Below are 20,810 nucleotides of genomic sequence, written 5' to 3'. Positions count from 1 at the left end.
CAGGACCAGGATGAGACGGAGCAGGTTGCTGCGTTCCAGCAGAGAGACGGACAGAAGGCTGAGGGAGAGTACAGCAGGAGCAGCAACGCCTCAGATGGAGACGAAGAGGAGGAGGAGGAAGATGGAGAGGGAATGCCTCTTTCCATTAGTATGTGACTTATTTAACTTCTCAAAGTTATCTGGTTTTTAAAATAAAACGTGTCTGCTCTTTTTTCAAATGAAAGTGTGCGTCATGCCGTCATTCATTGCCTGTGCACGACGACAAGGCTTCTCTTCCTAAACATTGGAATTAGGGCTGCATGATTATGACTAAATGTTATGATTTTATTCTGCTGAATATTATTATCATGATCATTTCTCTCGATCATTGATTGAAGTGTTTTTTGAGTGGAAAAGATTAGGTTATATGTTATATTATTTTGAATGCCTTTGTTGTTAATTGTGCTTATTGGTGCCTTGTCTTTGGCCAAATAGTACTGTATGTAATGGCCCTGAGTTTTATTGCCATTTGCCTGAGATGGGTTATTACAATATTATGGGTTTTAACTCATTCTGTGCCAATCACGAGTATACACGTGATATATTAGCGCATCCCACAGTGCCAATCACGAGTATACTCGTGATTCAAAAAAAAAAAAAAAAAAAAAAAAAAATCTTTTTTGAAAAAATTTTTTTGAAAAATTTTTTTTTGGACCCCATCAAAACTAGTGAACATGATTTCAATCGCGATTTTGCATGTTTAACCCCCATACAACCCCCATACAACTCAGGTAGCAGACCTCCAAGCTCACAACAGTGTAAAACATAATGGCTATTATCTCAAGAATGCCTGAACGGATTTCCAATCGGATTTTTTTGTTTGAAAGCTGTGAACAAACTGCACAAACCCACAACAATGCAATCCAGGATTGCATTGGATTTTTTAGAGCTCATTCTTCTCTGTTTTTTTCCCATGCATGAGGTGTGCAAGGTTTAATCATGGCTAAGTTGACGAAAATAAGGCTTTTAAAATGCTTGGTAGCCAATAGCTAACTTCAAGCTAACTTCATCCTCTTCCTGTACATGCACAAAGGAAAGTGTTTAGGCAAGTCATGGCTGCAGGGCTTCTGCATATACCAGCATATCTCTATGGGATTGTCTGTGGCACCTGGGGCACCCTCTAGTGGTGAAAGGGTGGCATTAAATGAGTTAACTATTGTGCAAACATTATTTCAAATTATTGCAGCGCTACCTATAATGCTGATTTAGTGTTTTGTGTAAGCCTCCTCCTCTCATGTTTATCCTCCATTGTGTTGTGAATAATACTAAAAACAATACTGTGTTGCAGGTTTGTCCAAAGCAGAGACCCAGGCTCTGACCAACTATGGCAGTGGAGAGGACGATAATGAGGTGGAGATGGAGGATTTTGAGGCAGGACCTATAGAGGTCCAGACCTCCCTACAAGCCACGTCTGAGACACTGCTGGAGCAACAACAGGTCACAACCAACACATACACCTGTTGTTTAAACATGACATATTCCACATTTCCCATAGCTGAGCAAGTTGGACTTCCTATTATCATGTAGAACTACAGTTGGGGCCAATAATGTATTCCGATTCCTGAGTCTACACTCAGGTTTTGAGTGTAGAAAGCAGATGTATTACTCAAACCAGTTAAAGCACTGTCACTGAGTTGCATCCAAAAGCTGTTTGCTTTAGTTGTACAAATATTTTACATGTTGCACAGTGAAATTATTTTTAAAATTCTGTATCTGACTGATACAGAATGAATTTGGGTCACAGAGCAGAAATCTTGTTGGGGCCAGGCTAATATTCCCTGTCATGTTTCTAATGTAGGCCTAGATCATACGGTACACCATTGTGTTTTCTTTGAGCAACCAAATTCCTCATCATTTGCACACTCAACCAATAAAAAGTGGTTCTGATTCAAGTATGATTTGATTCTTCTTTGATCAAGTCTGATCGGTGTAATTGTCTTTTTGTATTTCAGGGAGCGCAGCCTAGCGGACAGGAGGTAACATCTGACCAGAACGGTTCAGAGAATAATTATGGTGAGGATTTGTTACTACCTGGTGACACACACACACACACACACACACACACACACACACACACACACACACACACACACACACACACACACACATTAAGTGCTAAGTAAGGCTGTCACGATTCCCATTCGGACCACAAATCAAACCGAAATTGACGTTCGATTCAGTGAATCAAAATCACAACTCGAATCGCGATTCACCTCCGTGCATGCGCACATCTAATTGCACGAACCACAAGGCTTTATGTTTTCCTGTGCATCCAGGGCATGCATGCTTCCGATGAGGGAGAGAAAAAAAGAGTGTCAGATACACACTCAAATCGTGACCTTAGAATCGAAAGTTGAATTGAATCGTGGATTAGGCATATCGTGACAGCCCTAGTGCTAAGGTTTATTACTGACTCAATTGGTGTCACATTTACTTTTATTACCAGCGTAAAGCACTTTTACACATAAACTGTATCCCTTTAATTTATTTTGATTATTGGCACCGGTCAAGTTAAAGGCAAACAGAAATGTAATTTTTATTCATATGTTCCAAGTTAAATGCCACATCACAATTAAATCATGAATCGCAATTTATTCGTTATATAGTTAATCGTCAAACTAAAAGGATGTGATTGTGACGGCCCTAGTTGACAGTGACACACATATTCTTCTCCTCTTCTTCCTATGCAGTGCTGAACAACCAGTCCGGGTCTAAATCCCCAGAGCGTGTGGCATCCCCAGAGGGGAATGTGGCTGCTGGGGTGGAGCACGGAGGTCCTGAAGGGGAAAGTGTTGAGTGTGAAGGGGGAGATGAAGGTGCAGCCGCGGCCCCAGAGACCAACGCCACAGACAGCCAGGGTCAGGAAGCGTTCAAGGCCTCCACCGCCACCAGCAGCCCTGACACAGAGTCCCCTGTCATGATTAACGTAGATGTAAGACATCTACACTTCTCCCCCATTAATGACCCCTTTACTCTAAATCTAGAAAGGTTTCAACTAACTACTTTCACACTCCATTCATCTGTTGACAGTTTTTTTTCTTCCTTCTACCATTTGAAGCTAGATGAATAATTTATGGTCCTGTAAGATAAGGTCATTATAGTATGATATGTAAAATACCGTTCACGTTATAGTGAAGTTGTAAATGGCAAAAGTTATACTTTTTTTTTCTGTCAATAGAGTAATCAATTATTGGATTGATAATTTCACAGCTATATAATCATACTACAGTGTGTGCATTAGTGATGATGCATGCTGTACAATGAGACCACATGTTGCATGATGCAAAGGTTTGCCTGCATCCATACCATCGTCACAACAAGGAAATTAAATGGATATGAACTGTCTTTGTCACAGGAGGTGGGATCAGGAAACACCAGCCAGAAGTCTGACGAGGATGACTTTGTTAAGGTGGAGGATCTTCCCCTGCAGCTCTCTGTCATGTGTGAGGTACAGATCACTCGTATAAATACTCACTAATATAGATGGTCAGCTACACATGTGTTTATCCAGCTCACCTTGCTTGGGCCAATATGCCTTTGCATGAGGTTGTATGAAGAGAACAATGATGGATCCTGGGTGGTCATTTGTTTTTTCACATACAGCCTTTTCTTTATGCTGATCGACCTTATTTTATTCACAAAGTAAGTAAAACGGTATTTAATCATCAATTTAAGTTAAACCTCAGTCCATACTTTTCAAGTATTTTCCATGCTCCGTCATCTTGTCTCACCACTCCACGAAAGAGGCTCATTCCTTACTCCCAATCTGTCTAGCAGCTGTTTTCGATTCCATAACCCGGAGCGACAATTGTCGCTTTTGCTGCACTGATTTTACTGCTGCCGTATAAACCCTGGGGAATATGTGGTTTTGCATAGCATCGATTGGCCAGCTGCCATATTAGCCCTAACGGATACATAGATGTTAACCAATCAGCGCAAGCTTATCACTCCTCTTACCCAGGTCAAGTAAAGGCTGGGTATGTGATACTTCAAGGTTTCAATGTTGTACTTGATTGTTGTTGTCTTTTGTACAGGTACATAAGAGTAAAACTTGTTTTTGTTTGGCATCCTTCAGACAATGCAGTGGTATATCTACAGCAAACCAAATCTAAAAAGGGTAATAATAAGATGAGAAAAGAAAGAGTGCAAAAGGCAAAAGAGCAACGAGAAAAGAAAAGAGCATCCTCAAATGTACATGTGCATAAAGTTTGGCATATTCTATACGCCAACAGCATATTTTTTCCAGCAGTTGCTACTGTACTGTACTTAACTTTTTTGTAAACATCTTCACAGTATGTTCTATGTAGTATGTTCTATGTGCAATACAGAACATAGAACATTAGACAGTGATAGTGTCTAATAGTGTCTATAAAAAAAGTGTTCATGAATATATGAATTGAACCAACCTGCATGTGTTGCGGTCAGGAGGAGCTTCAGAAGAGGATTGTGGACGAACAGCAGAGCAACAACCTGTCAGCAGAGATCCTCAACCACAACACGAACACGACTGTGCTGGTGGGAAACGCACACACACTCAAAGAACCAGGTAAAGAAAACTAATTCTATAATTATCAACTGACTTAAATCAGGCTTGATTTTGATCGTAGTGTCACAAATCACTCTTGGAACTTTTGGTAGTTAATTGTGGAAGTAACTACCTTGCTTTTTTCTTGCTTTTCCTTCTTACAGAAAGTCTTGGTGCCCAGAGTGCATGAAGAATCACACCGTCTAAATATCCATTGATTTTTAGAAACACTACAGTAGCATCAATCTTGCACCCTGAGCCTGTATCAACGGACGATCGATTGTTCTTTTTGTTGATTGTTGTTTATGTTGAAGTAACTGGCAGGAGCAACGGTTCAGATGATTCATCACAGGCTGCAGTAACAAACACATATTGAAATAAAAGCTATAGCTACACATAATCAACACTTAAATCACTTTATTCCTCAACATGTTCATTTAATTGGTTGCTGATTTAGGTTGTTCTTCCCCTATGCTGCTGTTGACAAAGTTGTGCGCCTCTGTTTGAATCTTTTATTTTCTTTCTAGTAGCCCTCATTCTTTTTGTTAATTTTACTGTTCTGGGATCAGTTTGAATTCCGTTTTAAATGTTCTATTTTTGTCTATTTTTGCCTTGTTCTGCTGCTTTAGTGTGTTTTTCTTTGTTCTAAGCTCCCATTATTTCCATTAATGTTAGCAGGTAACAGGTTTTAATAAATAAAAAGTTGAATCTTTTGAGAGTGGTGTAATTGTCATTCATTTGTACTGAAGTTTACACATCGTCTTCAAATTATATTGTTTTTAATGAGATTATTATTTTTACAGACAGTTATGATAAAGTATTTGAGAGAACTAGGTAATTGAGAGAAGTGGCTTCCTGTGTACATGCCAAAACATGATTGTTAAGCCTCTATCAGAGTCTGCGGTGAAGAGCTATCCACCGCAAATTTGAGGTGGAAAGCTTTCCACCTTAAGTCAGAAAATAAGTGAAGGCCATCATAGTCAGTCACGGTGAAGTCCTATTCACCACTGACTGGTCTAGATCGACCAATCAGTGAACGGGGTGAAGAGCCTATCTGTCTGATAGTAAAAACAGAGAGATGTGTCGGGACTCGCGGTGGAAAGCTCTTCACCGCGAGGAATGACGTAACGTAGTTTTATGACTCAAAAAGAACTTTCCACCGCGGTGCAGACTCTGATAGAGGCTTTAGCATCCAGTGCATTCAAAACTCCAGACAGCACATCTATTCTACAATTACATTTACAGCAGATGGATTTTGCCTTCCATAATTATTTGTCAAGTACATTTGCACATAGTTGGAATTTACCTGTTCTACTAGGTGCAGTGGACATCAAATTAGGTTTCCAGACACACCCAATTGTAATGATAAAGCTTTTTAGCGTTTTTAGGTGGTGGCCATATTGGATATTGGATTTGACCCCAAAGGTCTCCAGCTTGGGTGCCCTAGATAAATCTTTAGAGCATGCTCTGTGCTATTTCTGGGACAAATTTGGTGCCTATTTTATAAAGACAGATTGATTGATTTCAGGATAACTGTTGATCCAGCCAACTTCGCCCTCCGATCCTCTGTGATACACCAAGTTTGAGGTCGATCGGTCGGATGGGAACACAGATTAATTTATAGATTTAGTACAAGTGTAATAGCCATCATCAGAGCAGAGTAGTACCTGCTATCAGAGTAATCTGAGACCAGTCTATGGTGTCAGTCATCTATGCCAGTAGTAGCCTCATAAACCAGACTCCTCCTGCCTTCTTCGAATTCAACAGAAGATGGGAGGAGTTTACTAGGCTACTATACCAGTGGTTCTCAACCTTTTCATGCTGTGCAAAATAATCATATTTGAACTGGGGACCCCCACACCCTGAAAGATATCTGGAATTATAGGAGATGATGCATTATAATTAGTTTGACTCTGTTCCACATACATATTGGGAAAATAGCAGATTTACAAGCTCACAGTGCCTCATGTGGGTACCCTCCTGGGGGTTGAGAACCACTGGTCTATGCCACGCCAACTTGGGAGAGTTCAAGGATCTCCATATATGGGCAACTTGGGCAAGTGTTTCACCAATCGGAGAAGCAGATCGAGAGAGACAGACAGACACACACACACACACACACACACACACACACACACACACACACACACACACACACAGTTAAGTTAACACATACTTTAAATTCTGTATATTCTAAAGTATATGTGTAACTCTTATGTCTGGAATTCTTTGCATTCTAATCATCTTCTAAGAATTTCAAACACAACTCACTCAACAGTTGCTAGGATACAGGACAGGTAAAAATGGTGCATTCGGAGGTCTAGGACTGTAATTCCTCTCCACCAATCATAAGGTTGGAACTAACTATGACATCACTGCTATATTATAAAAGCTTGTGCAGCTTGATGTCATTGTAGATTGGAAAGCACTTGTTGAAAATAGATTTTAGTATGATATTAATACTTTTTTAATAGTTAATAATCCTAATAAAGAACAGTAGTTATTAAGAGCAACCTTAACTGTTGGAATTGATTGGAAATGCCTTTGATCATTAAAGACTACTCATGGACACAGACAGAATCAACTGTTTACATAAATGTACCTTTAAAAGGTACAAAGGTTGCGAAAGTGGATATACTTTCTACAGATGAATATCTAAAGATCCATTTCCCACCCTTTCTGTTTGAGGCCTTTCTGTTTGAACCTGTCATTGATGATAAAAGCATTGCACAGATTGGAAATGGTGTTGCAGCTATCATTCTGCAGAAGAGGACCCACAGGATGTGGGAGCATCTCATGATTAGGAACAACAATAAAGAGCAAATGCAAAGTATTAGAGAGAGGGCACTCTTGAAATACCAGGAAACGATTGCGATGGACACCAAAGCCAAAGAAGAAAAAAAGAGAGAAGATAAAAGATATGCAGTGGACACAATGATGAGGCTTGAGAAGGAAGAGATGGAGAGGATCAAGAAAATGAGAGCTGATGAAGTAACAGCAGAAGTGGGGTCATGGAAATTAAAGGAGGAAAAAGTAACTGTCAGAGAACCATTAGTCAAAATTAAAAGTCCAAGCACCGTAAGCACCAGCTCAGAGAAAAAGCACACATCTTCAGATGCATGCATGGTCAAATGTGATCAGAGAAGCAACAAGAAAAGGCAGGTCAATTTGCCTGTGCCACGATCCTTTGGAAATATTCAACTCAAGTTTACCCCACGTGGGCTCCCCACACCACTCAGAGAATCCCAATTGGCTGAAGAGGAGGAGTGGCTCAAAAAGCAAGCTGAAGCAAGACGTGCCATAAATGCAGACCTTGCAGAACTGAAGGACTTAAAGGAGGAAGAGAGGAACCCAGACTGGTTGAAGGAGAAAGGAGACAAATGTTTTTCAATTGGAAACTATCTGGGTGCAGTAAATGCCTATAACCTTGCTGTCAAGCTGAACAGAATGATCCCGGCCTTGTATTCAAACAGGGCTGCCTGTCATCTGAAACTAAGACATTTCCACAAAGCTATTGAGGATTGCTCTAAGGCCCTTGATCTTCTGACACCACCAGTTCCTGACAATGCATCTGCCAGAGTAAAAGCACATGTACGGCGAGGAACTGCTTTCTGTGAGCTGGAACTCTACCCAGAAGGCCTTCAGGATTACCAAGCTGCTTTGATGATTGCTCCTCAAAATGAATCCCTACAGGCAGATGCTCAGAGAATCAGACTAATTATTCAAGGTAGTGACAGTGGGCAGGTGGAGTTATGTGAAGAACAGGTGATGGATGAAGATATTGCACTAGTAGACAACTAATTGGTTCCCCAGATTTCTGTAAGTGTACCAAGTGGAAATTGATTTGTGAGACTTAAGTGATAGGTTGGAACGAATGAGTAAATAAAACCAACCTAAGGTTCAGCAACAATGGCTAGATGTGGTCCATAGCTTGGAGGGACAATAGTTCTGCGATTATTAATTCGCCAAAATTACATGTTGTTTGTGAATAATTTGAAAGGACAGCCTTTTGAGAGGGAGTCAGTGTGTATGACTCCCTCTCTCTCTCTCACACTCACACACACACACACACACACACACACACACACACACACAGGCAAAAACAACATCTCTTGCTCCACCTTTGGTTGGCGGAGATAAAGACCCACGAAGGCCTAAGTGCTGCAGACTTGAAGGTGATTTAGATCTCACACTGGATACCCCTCCCACATTACAACATCCTTGTTGCATAAATAAGGTGCCTTATTACCTGTGCCAGCAGAGCGAGCAAGTACTGTGTTTTGTGCCGTCTGTTTCCTGGTGGAATCTGTGCGTCTGTGTTTATGGCCACCTTTAGCCAATGAGTACAGAACAGCATCGATCGCAGTACTTGCACGCTCTGCTGGTGCACAAGTAGGCCATACATGGCCACGAGTGCACAAGGTGCCTCGACAGAGTGCGGTCTAGTTTCCCCTGCATCACATCTATAAAGAAGCATTAATGTAGTTTAGATGGTTGTAAAGGTGGTTGCCTCCAAGCATCTCTATAAGAAAAAATCGCACCCAATGTGAAGTGAGCGGTGGTCGTGCTTGCATAACGTCTTCAATTGGTAATTGGTGATGTAATACAGGCTACACACACACACACATTGCTATGGCAAAACGCTGAGGAAAAGGACTAGGATATAGCCACTTTTCCTCAGCGTTTTGCCGTAGCAATGTGTTTTCCTCAGCGTTTTGCCATAGCAATATGTGTGTGTAGTCATATTACATCACCAGTTACATCCTAGACCTATCTGTAGCCACTTTTTCTCAGCGTTTTGCCATAGCAATGTGTTTTCCTCAGCGTTATGCAAGCACGACCACCGCTCACTTCACATTGGGTGTGATTTTTTTTTATTTTATAAACAATGGAAACAGGCCCCTGAGGCTTTGTGTTATTCTTTAAGCATATTGACTGTACTACCTGTACTGTTAATAAACATGTTATTAAATTAAGCTACACATACCTCATATTCAAGAATAATATCAGGTCAAATGTTTTACGTAAACTTAAAAGTACTGTAGGAGGAGTGGTGTAGTGTCTGCAGGTGATCATCTCATATAAAACAAGTGTTGCCACAGTTGTCTATCACAATCCAGTCATTGTAGATGTAGATTACATTATATTAGTAAATAAATGGTCGTAAGAACTGCTAAGTGGATTTGTCAATTAGCACCTACTGGTCATATATTGTAACCACTGATGGCCAGATATTCAAATTATCACTGACATTTGTATTTGTATGGATGATATCATAAATGGGAGTTTCTCCTATAGTAAAGGCCTGTCCATACTTTGACCAAAACTGCCCTTTTCGGTCAAAATGTCCTTTTCGACCATAGAATTATGTCCCTCGCGACTTCTGAAAGCATTAGACCCAATGAGAGTTCTGAAATGTGCATGTCGGAAAGTCCAACTCACGAACATTTCAGAGAAAGTATGGACAGGCCTTAAGAATGCTACTACAGATATCCAGAAAAGCCTAATACACATGAATGACAAAAGTGACATTATTTGTCCTAGGAATAATGATGTTGATATTAACTGACAATTGTGGATAAGAATGTCAATCTAGGTGTCAGAAATGTTAAATTTGACCAGGAAGTCTAGCTATTTAATGTTAAAACAGTAACTTCATATTTTAAAGTTACATTTATATTTGAGTGTAGTGTAATCAAGGTTGTAAATATTTCTGAAATACAATTCTGCTAGTAAAATGTTATTACGGTTATCTTATCTTTACCTACTGCAAAAGACTACTGCATTATCAGTATATAAGATAATTACAGACAGGATGGTGGTTCGATTAAATGTTCAAAAGGCTTGCCTTGCTTTTTCTTGGCATTTATCCCAAAGTTCCTGACAAAGATTTGTTAGAAGCTCATTTTCATTTTGATTCAGTCACAGAAGAGAAAAAAATGAATGAGTTTAAATGATTGAAAGGAATCCTGTTTAGATCAAAATAAATGAATCAAATGTTAATCAAATTTCAAATCAGAATTGTGGTTAAAGTTAAGTGCTACAATCTATTCAGAGCTGTGAAGAGTGCTCAGCACTTTTGTTCAAATGAACCACCAGTCTGGTTGCCCCTGCAGGGCAACCAGACTATAGTACTTGACCGACTTTATTGCATCCATCCATCACATCCTAGAAAAACTTTATTTTGCCGCGCTACTCCTCACAGTTTTGGTGGCACGCACTTGGGCCATAAATGTCAAATCAACCAGCTTTTTTATGGCCATTCCAAGATATGGGATTTATACTGATGACATTAGGGATCTCCATATTGAGACTGACACAATATGTCCATATATGGGCATTCCCAGATATGGGCTTAATATTGATGACATCATGGATCTCCATATACTCCATATATGGGAATTAATTTGCTAGAGCGATTCGGGTCACAGCAACCACAATGTTGCGATTTACAATTGCATCTTTCTAGTTTTCAAGAAGTGCCTGACTTTCTTTCTTTTTCAAATGAAATACCAGAAACACAGTCATAGGTTTTTATTACCAAAGTAGACCTTACAATTATCAGTAAAAGTTAATTGATTAGTCGTGTTCCGTTAATGCTCTTGTGTTATCACACAGTGGTTCTCAACAAATTATCTGGCCTCCTTCCTGTGTCTCCTCTGAGGGTTGAGACCCAGGTTGAGGCCTTCTGCTAGTCTACAACCTGACAGAATATTCACATACTGCAGTATATCTCACATTACAAAACACATTCTTCACCTACAGCCATACAGTAGTACAAAACAAGTGTTCAAATATCAGTTTCACTTTTACACTGACTTCAGGTTAACATGTTTTATCATCAGCTGAATTTCAGCAGATCAGCATTATTTTTTTCTTATTCTCCCCAATTTAGTCATTGCCATTCCCCCCCATGTATATCCCTGTCACTGTTCTGGATCTAGGGGCGGGTGTAGATAACCATGCGTCTCCTCCGATACACATGGAGTCGTCAACCTTCTTTTCATCTGACAGCGAGGGGGCGTAAAATGCCATTCTTCCAAGTTCTGCTCCCTGCCGAATAGGCAACCAACCTGTGGGAGTGGTTAGTGCAGTCACAGTGATAGATCACCCTTCCTCTCCTGCTTCCCACCCGCGATTACAGCCAATTGGCTCTGTGAATAAGTGTAGTCGCAGGTTTCCGGAAAGTGGTAGAACCGTTTCCTTACATCTTTCTATTGCTACATTTAATTTGCTCATCAGCAGTTTTTTGTACATATGACACATGTGAATGTGTCACATGTGTGTCCGGTTTAAATTGGCCGCAGAGCCAAACGAAAAACGGTATGGGGAAATGAACTGGAATAGGACACGGTATGCCACCTTGTGGAAAACTGCAACTACACTTATGCACATGAGACTATTGTGTTTGTTGGAACGCCTGGCCAAGCCGGAAAACACCAGGGAGGAATCAAACCCCAGTCTCTACGGTGGTGGGCAGCAACTTTGCCCCTGCGTCATCTGGACACTCTAATCTGCTTTGGTTAAAGATACTCGTGAGACAACATCTTTGGTTCTTATGATTAGTCACTGAGGAAAGACCTGAGCTCATTTCTCTCTCTCCCAGTCATTCTGTGCAATCAGGCATTTAGAAAACTGAAGAGGTAGAGGAGATGTTCACCAGGGCATACAGGGGTCAGGGCAGTCACGGATGTAGGACTCCAGTCTGCCCTTTGACACGTCCATCAGGGTTGTGTATGTGGTCAACTGCAAGAGAATGGAGGACATAAATGAGTCGGCTGTGGTTGTGTTTAGTTTTAGTTTAGTTTAGTTTTAGTTTATTTCAACCCATTTAGAACGGGTACACATTATTGTGTATCATTATTTTATGCTTTAAAATACGATTTTGACCCGATTCTATAAGTGTCTTTTGAATCCTTCTAAGATTTTTTGAAAACCCTATGTTTCTATGTCAGCAATCTGGCCAGCCATCGTCAAAGAAAAGGTCCCTTTCACTGTTCTTGAGAGACTACTATGTCAGTGGTTCTCAAACCTTTTTATGTCAAGGACCCCCAAAATGATATGTATTTGGCCACGGACCCCCATCTCAATATATTTAGTTCCAGGGACCCCCCAGAAGCAAAATTTTAGTTACAAACGTTCGCTTTGAAAATACATATATTCAAAGATTTTTACAACTTTTTTCAAAAATAGCAGATCTACAAGCTTGCAGCGCGGCACTCGGTGCCGCGCTGTGAGCTTGTATATCTGCTATTTTTCACTGGTTAAAGCATTCAATAATCCTAGGCCTAAATGGGTTAATCACTCACATACATTTATACAAGTCAATGTGTTGTGTGCAACTGCACCGAGTAGTGAATTTCATAAGACTCACTTTGTTCAGGACTGGTTTGGTTGAGAGCATATCGTACATCGTCTTCAATGTGATGTTCTATGAAAGACAAAGAGACAGATCAAGTGTGAGTAGTAGTAAAATAAGGCTGAAATTCTAGAGTCCTTCCCTGAATGTAATGAGGCTCTCAGAGCAAGAGACTGGCATGAGGTGACATCAGAACCAAGTGTATTTCTTGGGGATTCGACCTTGCCAGATTGAGAGCCAGGACAGTTTACTTCCATGGTTAAATGTGATGTAAATCCCTTTGAGAACAGTGATTAAGGGCTATATAAATGCATTTGAGATGGAGTTGAACTTCAATCTTATAAGAATTGTGCACTTTTTCTTGCAGATATAGAATTACTGTCAAAGCAGCTGTACATTTATTTAAGGGCTATATAAATGCATTTGAGGTGGAGTTGAACTTCAATCTTATAAGAATTGTGCACTTTTTCTTGCAGATATAGAATTACTGTCAAAGCAGCTGTACATTTATTTAATGAAAGGCTATATGTAAATATATATATTTTTCATTTGACTTACTCCCTGCGAGGTCTGGTTCATACACTTCATAGCCGGTGTTCTGCGGTCATCCAGGAACAGAGGCTGATCCCAGTGGTCATAGTTGGTCTCCAGAACGTACCACCTCCCCAGCTTCAGCTCAATCCTAGAGGGAGGGAGAGAAGAGTTGAATCATTCAAAAAGATCACACCTAGTGTGAAGTGAGCGGTGCTATTTATGAGTTAATTTCATCAAGCGTCCCGCTGGCCAATCACAGCACGTCCTGTGAAGCTTGGGCAATTGGACCCTGGGCGTACAACAAACTTTGAGCCGTTTGTGCCAAGATGTGGGCCAGATGTAGGCCAGATTTTTTCTGAACCGTGCAAAGCCAGATGTTGGAGCTAAGCTCCTTCCAGTAGCACCGCTCAGGAAAAAAACAAAACAAAAAAACATGAACTTAGACAGAGACACATAACCATAAAAGATAAAAGGTTTGCCAGTGAATACAGTCACCCTAAGGACTACTAAACATTGAGTTACCCGCACTACTCTGTACCGAGTAGACCTCTAGACCTACTGCACCTATAAACAGAGCTGCTACCTTTAAACACATTTTAAATCCGATTTTTTGGAAACTATTTAATAGTTTTGAGACTATATGCTGCTAAATTGTCCCAAAGTGACTGCAAACAATTGCTGCTATTTTTTTCAAAAAGCTTTATAGCCTGTATATACAGTATAACATGTATATAACAACGCAATGTGACATAGCTCTGTTTAACATAATGCTGTACCCCCTCCAACTATACTTTTCCCAACTGTTATTATTATATTTTGACACTTTGGCAATGTAAACATATATTTTATGTATATCTTCATGCCAATAAAGCTCCTTTGAATTGAACTGACACATATACAGACAGATGTAGCTACTGATAGACTGAAGATCCGATGACGGCTAGTCGGACCGAAACCTCATGACCAAATTTCACAACAATCACAAGACGTCTTGTGATTGTTGTGAAACAGGGTTCATAAAGGAGTTCAAAGCAAATTGTTGACACACCACAATCTATAAAAGTCAGTAGGCCTACTGTGTTCTAGGTTATAACAGGCTATAATGTCTTGCTGTTGTCTGTTAAATTAAAACACTGTGTCCCGGTTTCATTTTAACCATCCTTACAACAAATACAGTAGATGTAAAGTTTGACCTAAGGGTGGCACCAGAGGAAGGGTCACAGGCCAAGAAAATCAAAACCCACAGAAATCAGTGGGGGTCATCCTTTGTAGAACATGAATGCACTCAGCAATCTCTCCTGATGAAGACCAGCTCCATCAAAACATTTTAATCTTTGTTATAGACATTAAAGTAGGTTCATTTTACATCCTCTCCTCTGTTCCTTTTTTGAGTGATATTTTGATATCATCTTGTGCACTTGGAATTCTGGCCTAATGGTGGAGCTAGCGGAAAGGCCATGGAGTAACCAAATGCAGCCAGTTGTTTTTGAGAGATTTGTTTGGGGCATTCTGGTCCCCAAAAAAACATGTCATCCTTAGAGCCCTGCTACTACAATGGACCGTTGTACCTGGGACAAAGCAAAATCACTGTCCACAGTACTTAAGGACTTAACTCCAAATGCAAACCAAACCCCTCACAAGCTCCAAAGTTAAACACGCACTTACACATCTCAATCTATTGTGACATCTAAAAAGGATCTAATTCAAACAATGAAAACACTAGAAAATCAGCTCCTTACTCCCAGATGTCAAGGCTGAGCTCTCTGGACCTGGTGATGACACAGCCCTGGCCGGTCTGGTTTCCTCCTAGGATGAAGTAGGCGGGAGCCAGCAGCTTGGTCTGGGCCAGGCGGTTTTTGGCATCCTCATAGCTGGAGAGAATGAGAGAGACAGAGGGAATAGCAGAGCGGCATGAAAGAAAATTAAGCTAATATTGAGTTCCTGTTTTTTTGCAAAGACAATGTACACATTATGTGGAAGGAGCTTTTGGGAATCCTAATACTTGGTACACAGGACAATCTGGGATTGTTCATTTAACTGAGTACAAATGTAACCAAATGGACCCATAAGCGTCCCTTCGGTTACATTTGTACAATTCACTCTCAGAGCTACATTAACAAAGAAGATTTAACACTTTTTACTGACAAGCGTCAAGAGCATTCCAGTCTTCTGAATTGTTTGCCGCATGTCTTGCAGAGACAATATTAGTCTATTACACGGCTTTTCCTGTTGTATGAGATGACAAAAGCTCATCTCTCTTTTTGAGTTCCCAGAGGTACAATTAGAGTCATGCAGCAAGTGAAGATGGCCTACTTTTTCTCCCCCTACGTGCACTTTTGTTCAAGCCCCAAGGGAAATGTTTGGAAGAATCTAGGCATGCTGTCTTTAAAGCAGTCAGAAGTTACAAAGGATTGTCTGTTAACAAGCTGGCTGACAGACATTGGCATATTGTGTTGCAGTATAGTTATTTGTTTCAACTGTACATTTAACAGAGAATTGCCTGATGTAATGCAAGATACTAGTGTAGATGGAAGACATTATTCTATGATGGCTCACACTCCACAGATATATATATATATAAGTCTAACTGAAATAAATACACATTTATTTAAGATAAAATAAATTCTTTATAGTTATAAGGGAACTGACCTGGTAGCGTTCTCAAGGACAGACCGGGTGAGGAAACTCATCCACATGCCATCTCTCTTTCCCAGAATCCACTCCATGATTCCTGAAGTAGAACAGGAAAACAAAAGCAGTACCCTTAAAAAACTACATCCACATTCCAACAGCTATTCTGTACAACTAGGCTCCTGTTCTGACTGCATTTCCCCTCTGGACAAATACATATTCATGTTAAGCTCAAGTGTACTCAAGGTTTTCCAGCACCTGTTTATAACAAATGTCAGTTAAAAGCAGGAGTGCAATGAAAACCATTTAAATACTCACCGATGTACCCGCCATCGACACTGAAGCGCTCATTCATAGTCAAGGTGAATGTGTTCTATGAAGATTTAAAACAATGTTTTGTTAAATATACACCCGGAGGTAGGCAAGACCAATAGAGCATATAGACATTACAAACTCAATCGGTTCACTAATATTTTATATTTTTTTGTTTCAGTTAACTTACAGGTCTGATGCCAGTCAGTATACCAACATATCCGGCAAAATTGGTGGACCTGAAGACAGTCTTGTTATTTCTGGTGAAGTCTACGTTCACCACTAGAGGTCTGAGCTTCTCACTGACAGTCCATGACTTGTTCTTTACGTCCCATCTACACATAGAGAAAAAGACTGTTATCAGATCCATTGGACCAAATCTGAATTCAACATCATGGTGTAGTGTGGTAAGATACAGTATAGTGCAGTAGCATGTAGCACTGTGAGATATACAGGGGGGAGTACTACAGTAAGATGTAGTACAGTGTAGTGCAGTCCGAATAAAGCCCATAAAAACCTTCCAAACTAAATGTTCAGTGTTTACTAGGGATATTCACGCCACTATAATGGAGCAGTAACAATAAAAGAAAAGATTGCAATGGTATTGCCTCTTCCTCCCTGACTGTTCCCCCCTTTTGGTGATGTTTTGATCTCCCAATGAAGCAATTAGAAAGTATCTTTATTTTGTCTTAGAGGAATAAAGTGTAGAGTTAACAATTTTTTGGGGTTAATGTTACAGAGTTAAATGCTCAAATGAATATTGCAAGTTTAACATGTCAAAGCTCTCTCCTTAAACTTGATGCATTCTCACCCCATAAATAATCCAAAGTCCAGATTTCTGCCATGGATGAGGTTACCTGTAAGAGTAAGACCAAAGCCATCATGAGAAATGACACTGTTTTACATGAAAACGTTTCACAATGATAATTAGCTGAATAACTTGACCACCTACCATTGGTGTCTTCTGCTACAACTGAGGTGCACACAGTAAACACCTCATAGAAGATGTTAAACAACGCAATTTCACCTGCATTACAAATAGAAAAGAAAAGAAAAAGGAATCAGACATCTATGTTCTTCTTAATATAACATATTACATTGGGTGAACAACCCTTATATACAAACAGGTTTGTATCTAGAGTGCATACATTTTGAGGAACTATCAGTGAATGGAGGTTAAAAATAAAAATGTCAGAGTCGTTTCTTACCAAGACGAATGCCTGAGGCGGTTGCAATTCCGTTTATTTCATCAGCGAAAGGGTACGGGAGGCTCTGCACAATAGCTGGCTAGAACCACAAACACATCAGATCAGACAGCTTTAAAACCTTTGCATTCTATTGTACTGTATGTCAATATACGTTTAAGTTATACAATGCTTGTACAGATTTTCAAAAGTCCAAATTATTCACAAAACATCAACGATCACATGATGCACGATAAGCCGCAATCAGCAATGCCCATGTCTTGACATTTCGACATTTGTGATCGACCCCAATCTTTCCCCCTTTACACCAGATCCCATCTCTGCTCTCCTAGCACTGTTATGATGACACGGAACTATTCTTTTTTCTCTTTCCATCCCTGTCCCTTATAGCATCTGCTAAATGCCTAAATTGTCATTTCAAGCAGCATAAAGTTACAAGTTTCTTCCAACACCTCAAAGCTAATTAATGTACCATCTAACTCTTTTTGAAAAGCTGTTTGTAAGACTATGTTAGCGATTGTAACTGTTGCATACAGGATACCACGTGGATACGTTATGGCATTTTCTAAAATGTCCATTACTTTCATTCAAATTACATTTATAATTATATCATTTATATTATTGTTATATTATTAATATATAACATCAATCACTCCTCTTGCAACTGAGGCGTAAGATTGGATTGTGTAAATAAAGTAAATAAACTAAAAAGCACACTCACCAGAGCGATATCAACAATTTCTATCAGCTTCCCACTGGGTACGAAAGCATCAGCCAAGTCTCTGATGACCTGGATCATGTTGGTCAGCTAAACATAACACAGTAGTAAAGGGTTCTTATTAGTACATTACATGCCATGCTGGGGCTATAAGCTTGATGTGAGAGACACATAAACTATCTTGAACCTTAAATCGGTGATTCTCAACTCAGGGGCACCAGTTGGAAGTGCATTAGGCCCATTTGATACATTTAGTTTTTGTTCTGTCTGGGACACCAACAATCAGCCTGGCTGATTGCATGTACAAAAGTGTACAAATGGGATTTGTACACTTTCAGAGTTAACAGACTGACAACTTCTGGCAAGGGTCCATTTGGACCCCTGGTGGACCTCGGACCTGACTTTGAGAACCACTGCCTTAAATGACATATTGATTGATTTGATTGAAGAGTTTATTAGCAGTTTGCAATAGGAAAAAGTAAAATGTCATGACAGCACAAAATCACTGGTACAAGGTAAAAAATAAAAAATAAAAGAATTTCCTAGTAAGCTTTATGGCTTAATTACACAAGATAGGTACGATTCTTACATCTTCTTTTTTGTCAGTGATCAACTGGGTCCATCTCTTGCTGGGAGGCAAGTCCAGATCTACTGTGTACCATGGGACTCCTCCTTTGAACCTGATCAAGAAAAGTTAAACAGAACATTACTGCAGCAACACAGAGTGCAAATCTGAGAAATGGACTGTCATCATGTAAATCTCCTAAAATAAATTACAAGGCTATTTTGATTCTTGATCATCTCGTTTCTCTTCCTCAACAAATCAGACTATGATGACTTGACCAAGAGACGGACCTAACAGTTTTTGTAACCGCATTTGTAAAATAATAATGATGAAAATAATAATCAGAACTAGAATTAGAATAATTCATCACTATGGACTAGTGTAAATAGGAGAGCTGCTCCTAACATGACAACAGTGGATTCGAGTGAAACCAAAGTTTGAGGAAAAAAGATAATAACCCTATCTCATCTGTCCATATTGCAATATTGATAGGTCCTCGACCTTTCTATCTGACGATGAAGGCTGTCAATACCCTGCGAGACACTTAAACTTCCTTGCCTTGTGGCTACACAACAGGCTACAGTAGGTGCACTGGGGAGGGGAGACAACAATATAGTCAAACCTACGGTCTGCTCTGAATGTCATTCCTCCATATAACTGTTCTTCATTTTTCTGAAGACCCCCTAAAGCCCCTTCCAGGTTCTCACGCCCCACTAGAGAAGATCTGCAATAAACAACCGTGTTGTGTAACCTAACCTTGTTCCCTAAACTTTAAGTCATGCGACTACTTGGCAGGATGTTTGGTCAACTTGTATTATGATCATGTTATTACAGTCTTTCTACTACTACTACTACTACTTACGTGGGGCCGTTCGGAGGATACATGTCCTTCCGACAGTCTTCTGTGTACTGGAATGAAACATCGACAAACACAATTAACAGTCAGTTTGCAATCAAACACAAAACACAACATGTATAGTATACAATAAGTATCTTCAGTTCTTCACACATAGCGTTCACTTACCGGTGGTACAAACTGTGCCAAAGCGCCCGAACATATCGCCACTAAAACTACAAGACCAAATCGGTCCATTTCTGGAACTTAAAAATCAAGTAAAACACCAGCCTCGACTGTCTGTGTGGTTGACTCCCGTGATCTGCTAAAAACTAGGAAGTCATTCTGGTGTTTACTATGCAACTACGGGAAGCACGAGGGTTTCGCGTGCCAAGAAGAGCAGATCTAAAAGCTAACAACGCGTTGCCATGCGACGCGTTGTTTGCATGTAGATCTGTTCTTCTTGATAATAGCGACACCGTCGTACAACGGACTATACTTTCGGCTTTTCACAAAGCACAGCATGTTCACATGAGTTTGAATCCTATGGTTTGAATTCTGTTGGTGCTATTTTCCTAAAATGTTTGTAGTCCTAAACAACCCCAGCCACATAATTCATTGTTTCTTAAAATTTAAATGACTAAAATAGGTCGTATGCTGTTAACATTTTTTGTTCAACAAGATCATCTTCACAAGTCAACCCCCCCCCCCTTTTAAGCATACCTAATAGCTTCACACTTGAACATGAAACTTTATTTGGATATTATTAATCATAATGAACGACCTTATTTTCTGAATACAATAAAAACTGAAAGAATACAACTGCTGTATAGTCCTAAAAACACCAGAGCACTTCTGGGTTTTGGGATTACAAAATGATGTAATCCCACCAATGCCTGGAAATGTAACTCCCAACCTGACTACAGAGAAGTTTTGCAACCTGTTTGCAACATCCTGTATGATAATTATTTACTTATTTAAATCTTAATACACTTAGTTCATGATCGCCATCTCCCAATCTGTACTACGTCCACTCCTGTTTTCCCTACACTGGAAATAGCTGATCTACAAAGTTTATAGATCTGCT

The 20,810-nt window shown here is 39.9% G+C and overlaps 3 protein-coding genes across 5 annotated transcripts in view; 2 read left to right on the top strand and 1 right to left on the bottom strand.

The window, feature by feature from the left end:
- Positions 1-5,271, top strand: part of pcm1 (pericentriolar material 1) — a 43,793-nt gene extending 38,522 nt beyond the window's left edge. For all 3 annotated transcript variants that reach the window (XM_080721176.1, XM_080721177.1, XM_080721175.1), the window contains 7 exons: positions 4-148; positions 1,328-1,476; positions 1,992-2,052; positions 2,730-2,971; positions 3,395-3,487; positions 4,465-4,585; positions 4,729-5,271. In XM_080721176.1, the coding sequence (XP_080577302.1) occupies positions 4-148; positions 1,328-1,476; positions 1,992-2,052; positions 2,730-2,971; positions 3,395-3,487; positions 4,465-4,585; positions 4,729-4,754 (837 nt within the window). In that variant the 3' untranslated portion in view covers positions 4,755-5,271. The remainder of the gene's footprint in view (positions 1-3; positions 149-1,327; positions 1,477-1,991; positions 2,053-2,729; positions 2,972-3,394; positions 3,488-4,464; positions 4,586-4,728) is intronic.
- A 2,227-nt stretch (positions 5,272-7,498) lies between these two features.
- LOC308282336 (dynein axonemal assembly factor 4-like) lies at positions 7,499-8,365 on the top strand (the record flags this gene model as incomplete). The annotated part of the gene is made up of 1 exon (XM_080722683.1): positions 7,499-8,365. One exon carries the CDS (start codon positions 7,499-7,501, stop codon positions 8,363-8,365), a length of 867 nt encoding a protein of 288 aa, XP_080578809.1.
- Positions 8,366-11,083: 2,718 nt separating this feature from the next.
- Positions 11,084-20,049, bottom strand: asah1b (N-acylsphingosine amidohydrolase (acid ceramidase) 1b). Its single transcript, XM_080721172.1, has 14 exons — positions 19,913-20,049; positions 19,751-19,797; positions 18,913-19,003; positions 18,327-18,413; positions 17,609-17,687; positions 17,353-17,427; positions 17,212-17,257; positions 16,591-16,735; positions 16,407-16,461; positions 16,107-16,188; positions 15,197-15,328; positions 13,482-13,605; positions 12,939-12,995; positions 11,084-12,310 (listed from the first exon to the last, which is right to left on the bottom strand). Exons 1-14 carry the CDS (start codon positions 19,979-19,981, stop codon positions 12,221-12,223), a joined length of 1,179 nt encoding a protein of 392 aa, XP_080577298.1. The 5' UTR covers positions 19,982-20,049; the 3' UTR covers positions 11,084-12,220.
- Positions 20,050-20,810: the final 761 nt, after the last annotated feature.

This window comes from Nannobrachium achirus, assembly GCF_963921795.1.
Source record: "Nannobrachium achirus genome assembly, chromosome: 3".
In the NCBI taxonomy this organism is placed as follows: Eukaryota; Metazoa; Chordata; class Actinopteri; order Myctophiformes; family Myctophidae; genus Nannobrachium; species Nannobrachium achirus.
This window is presented reverse-complemented; position numbering and strand designations above follow the sequence as displayed.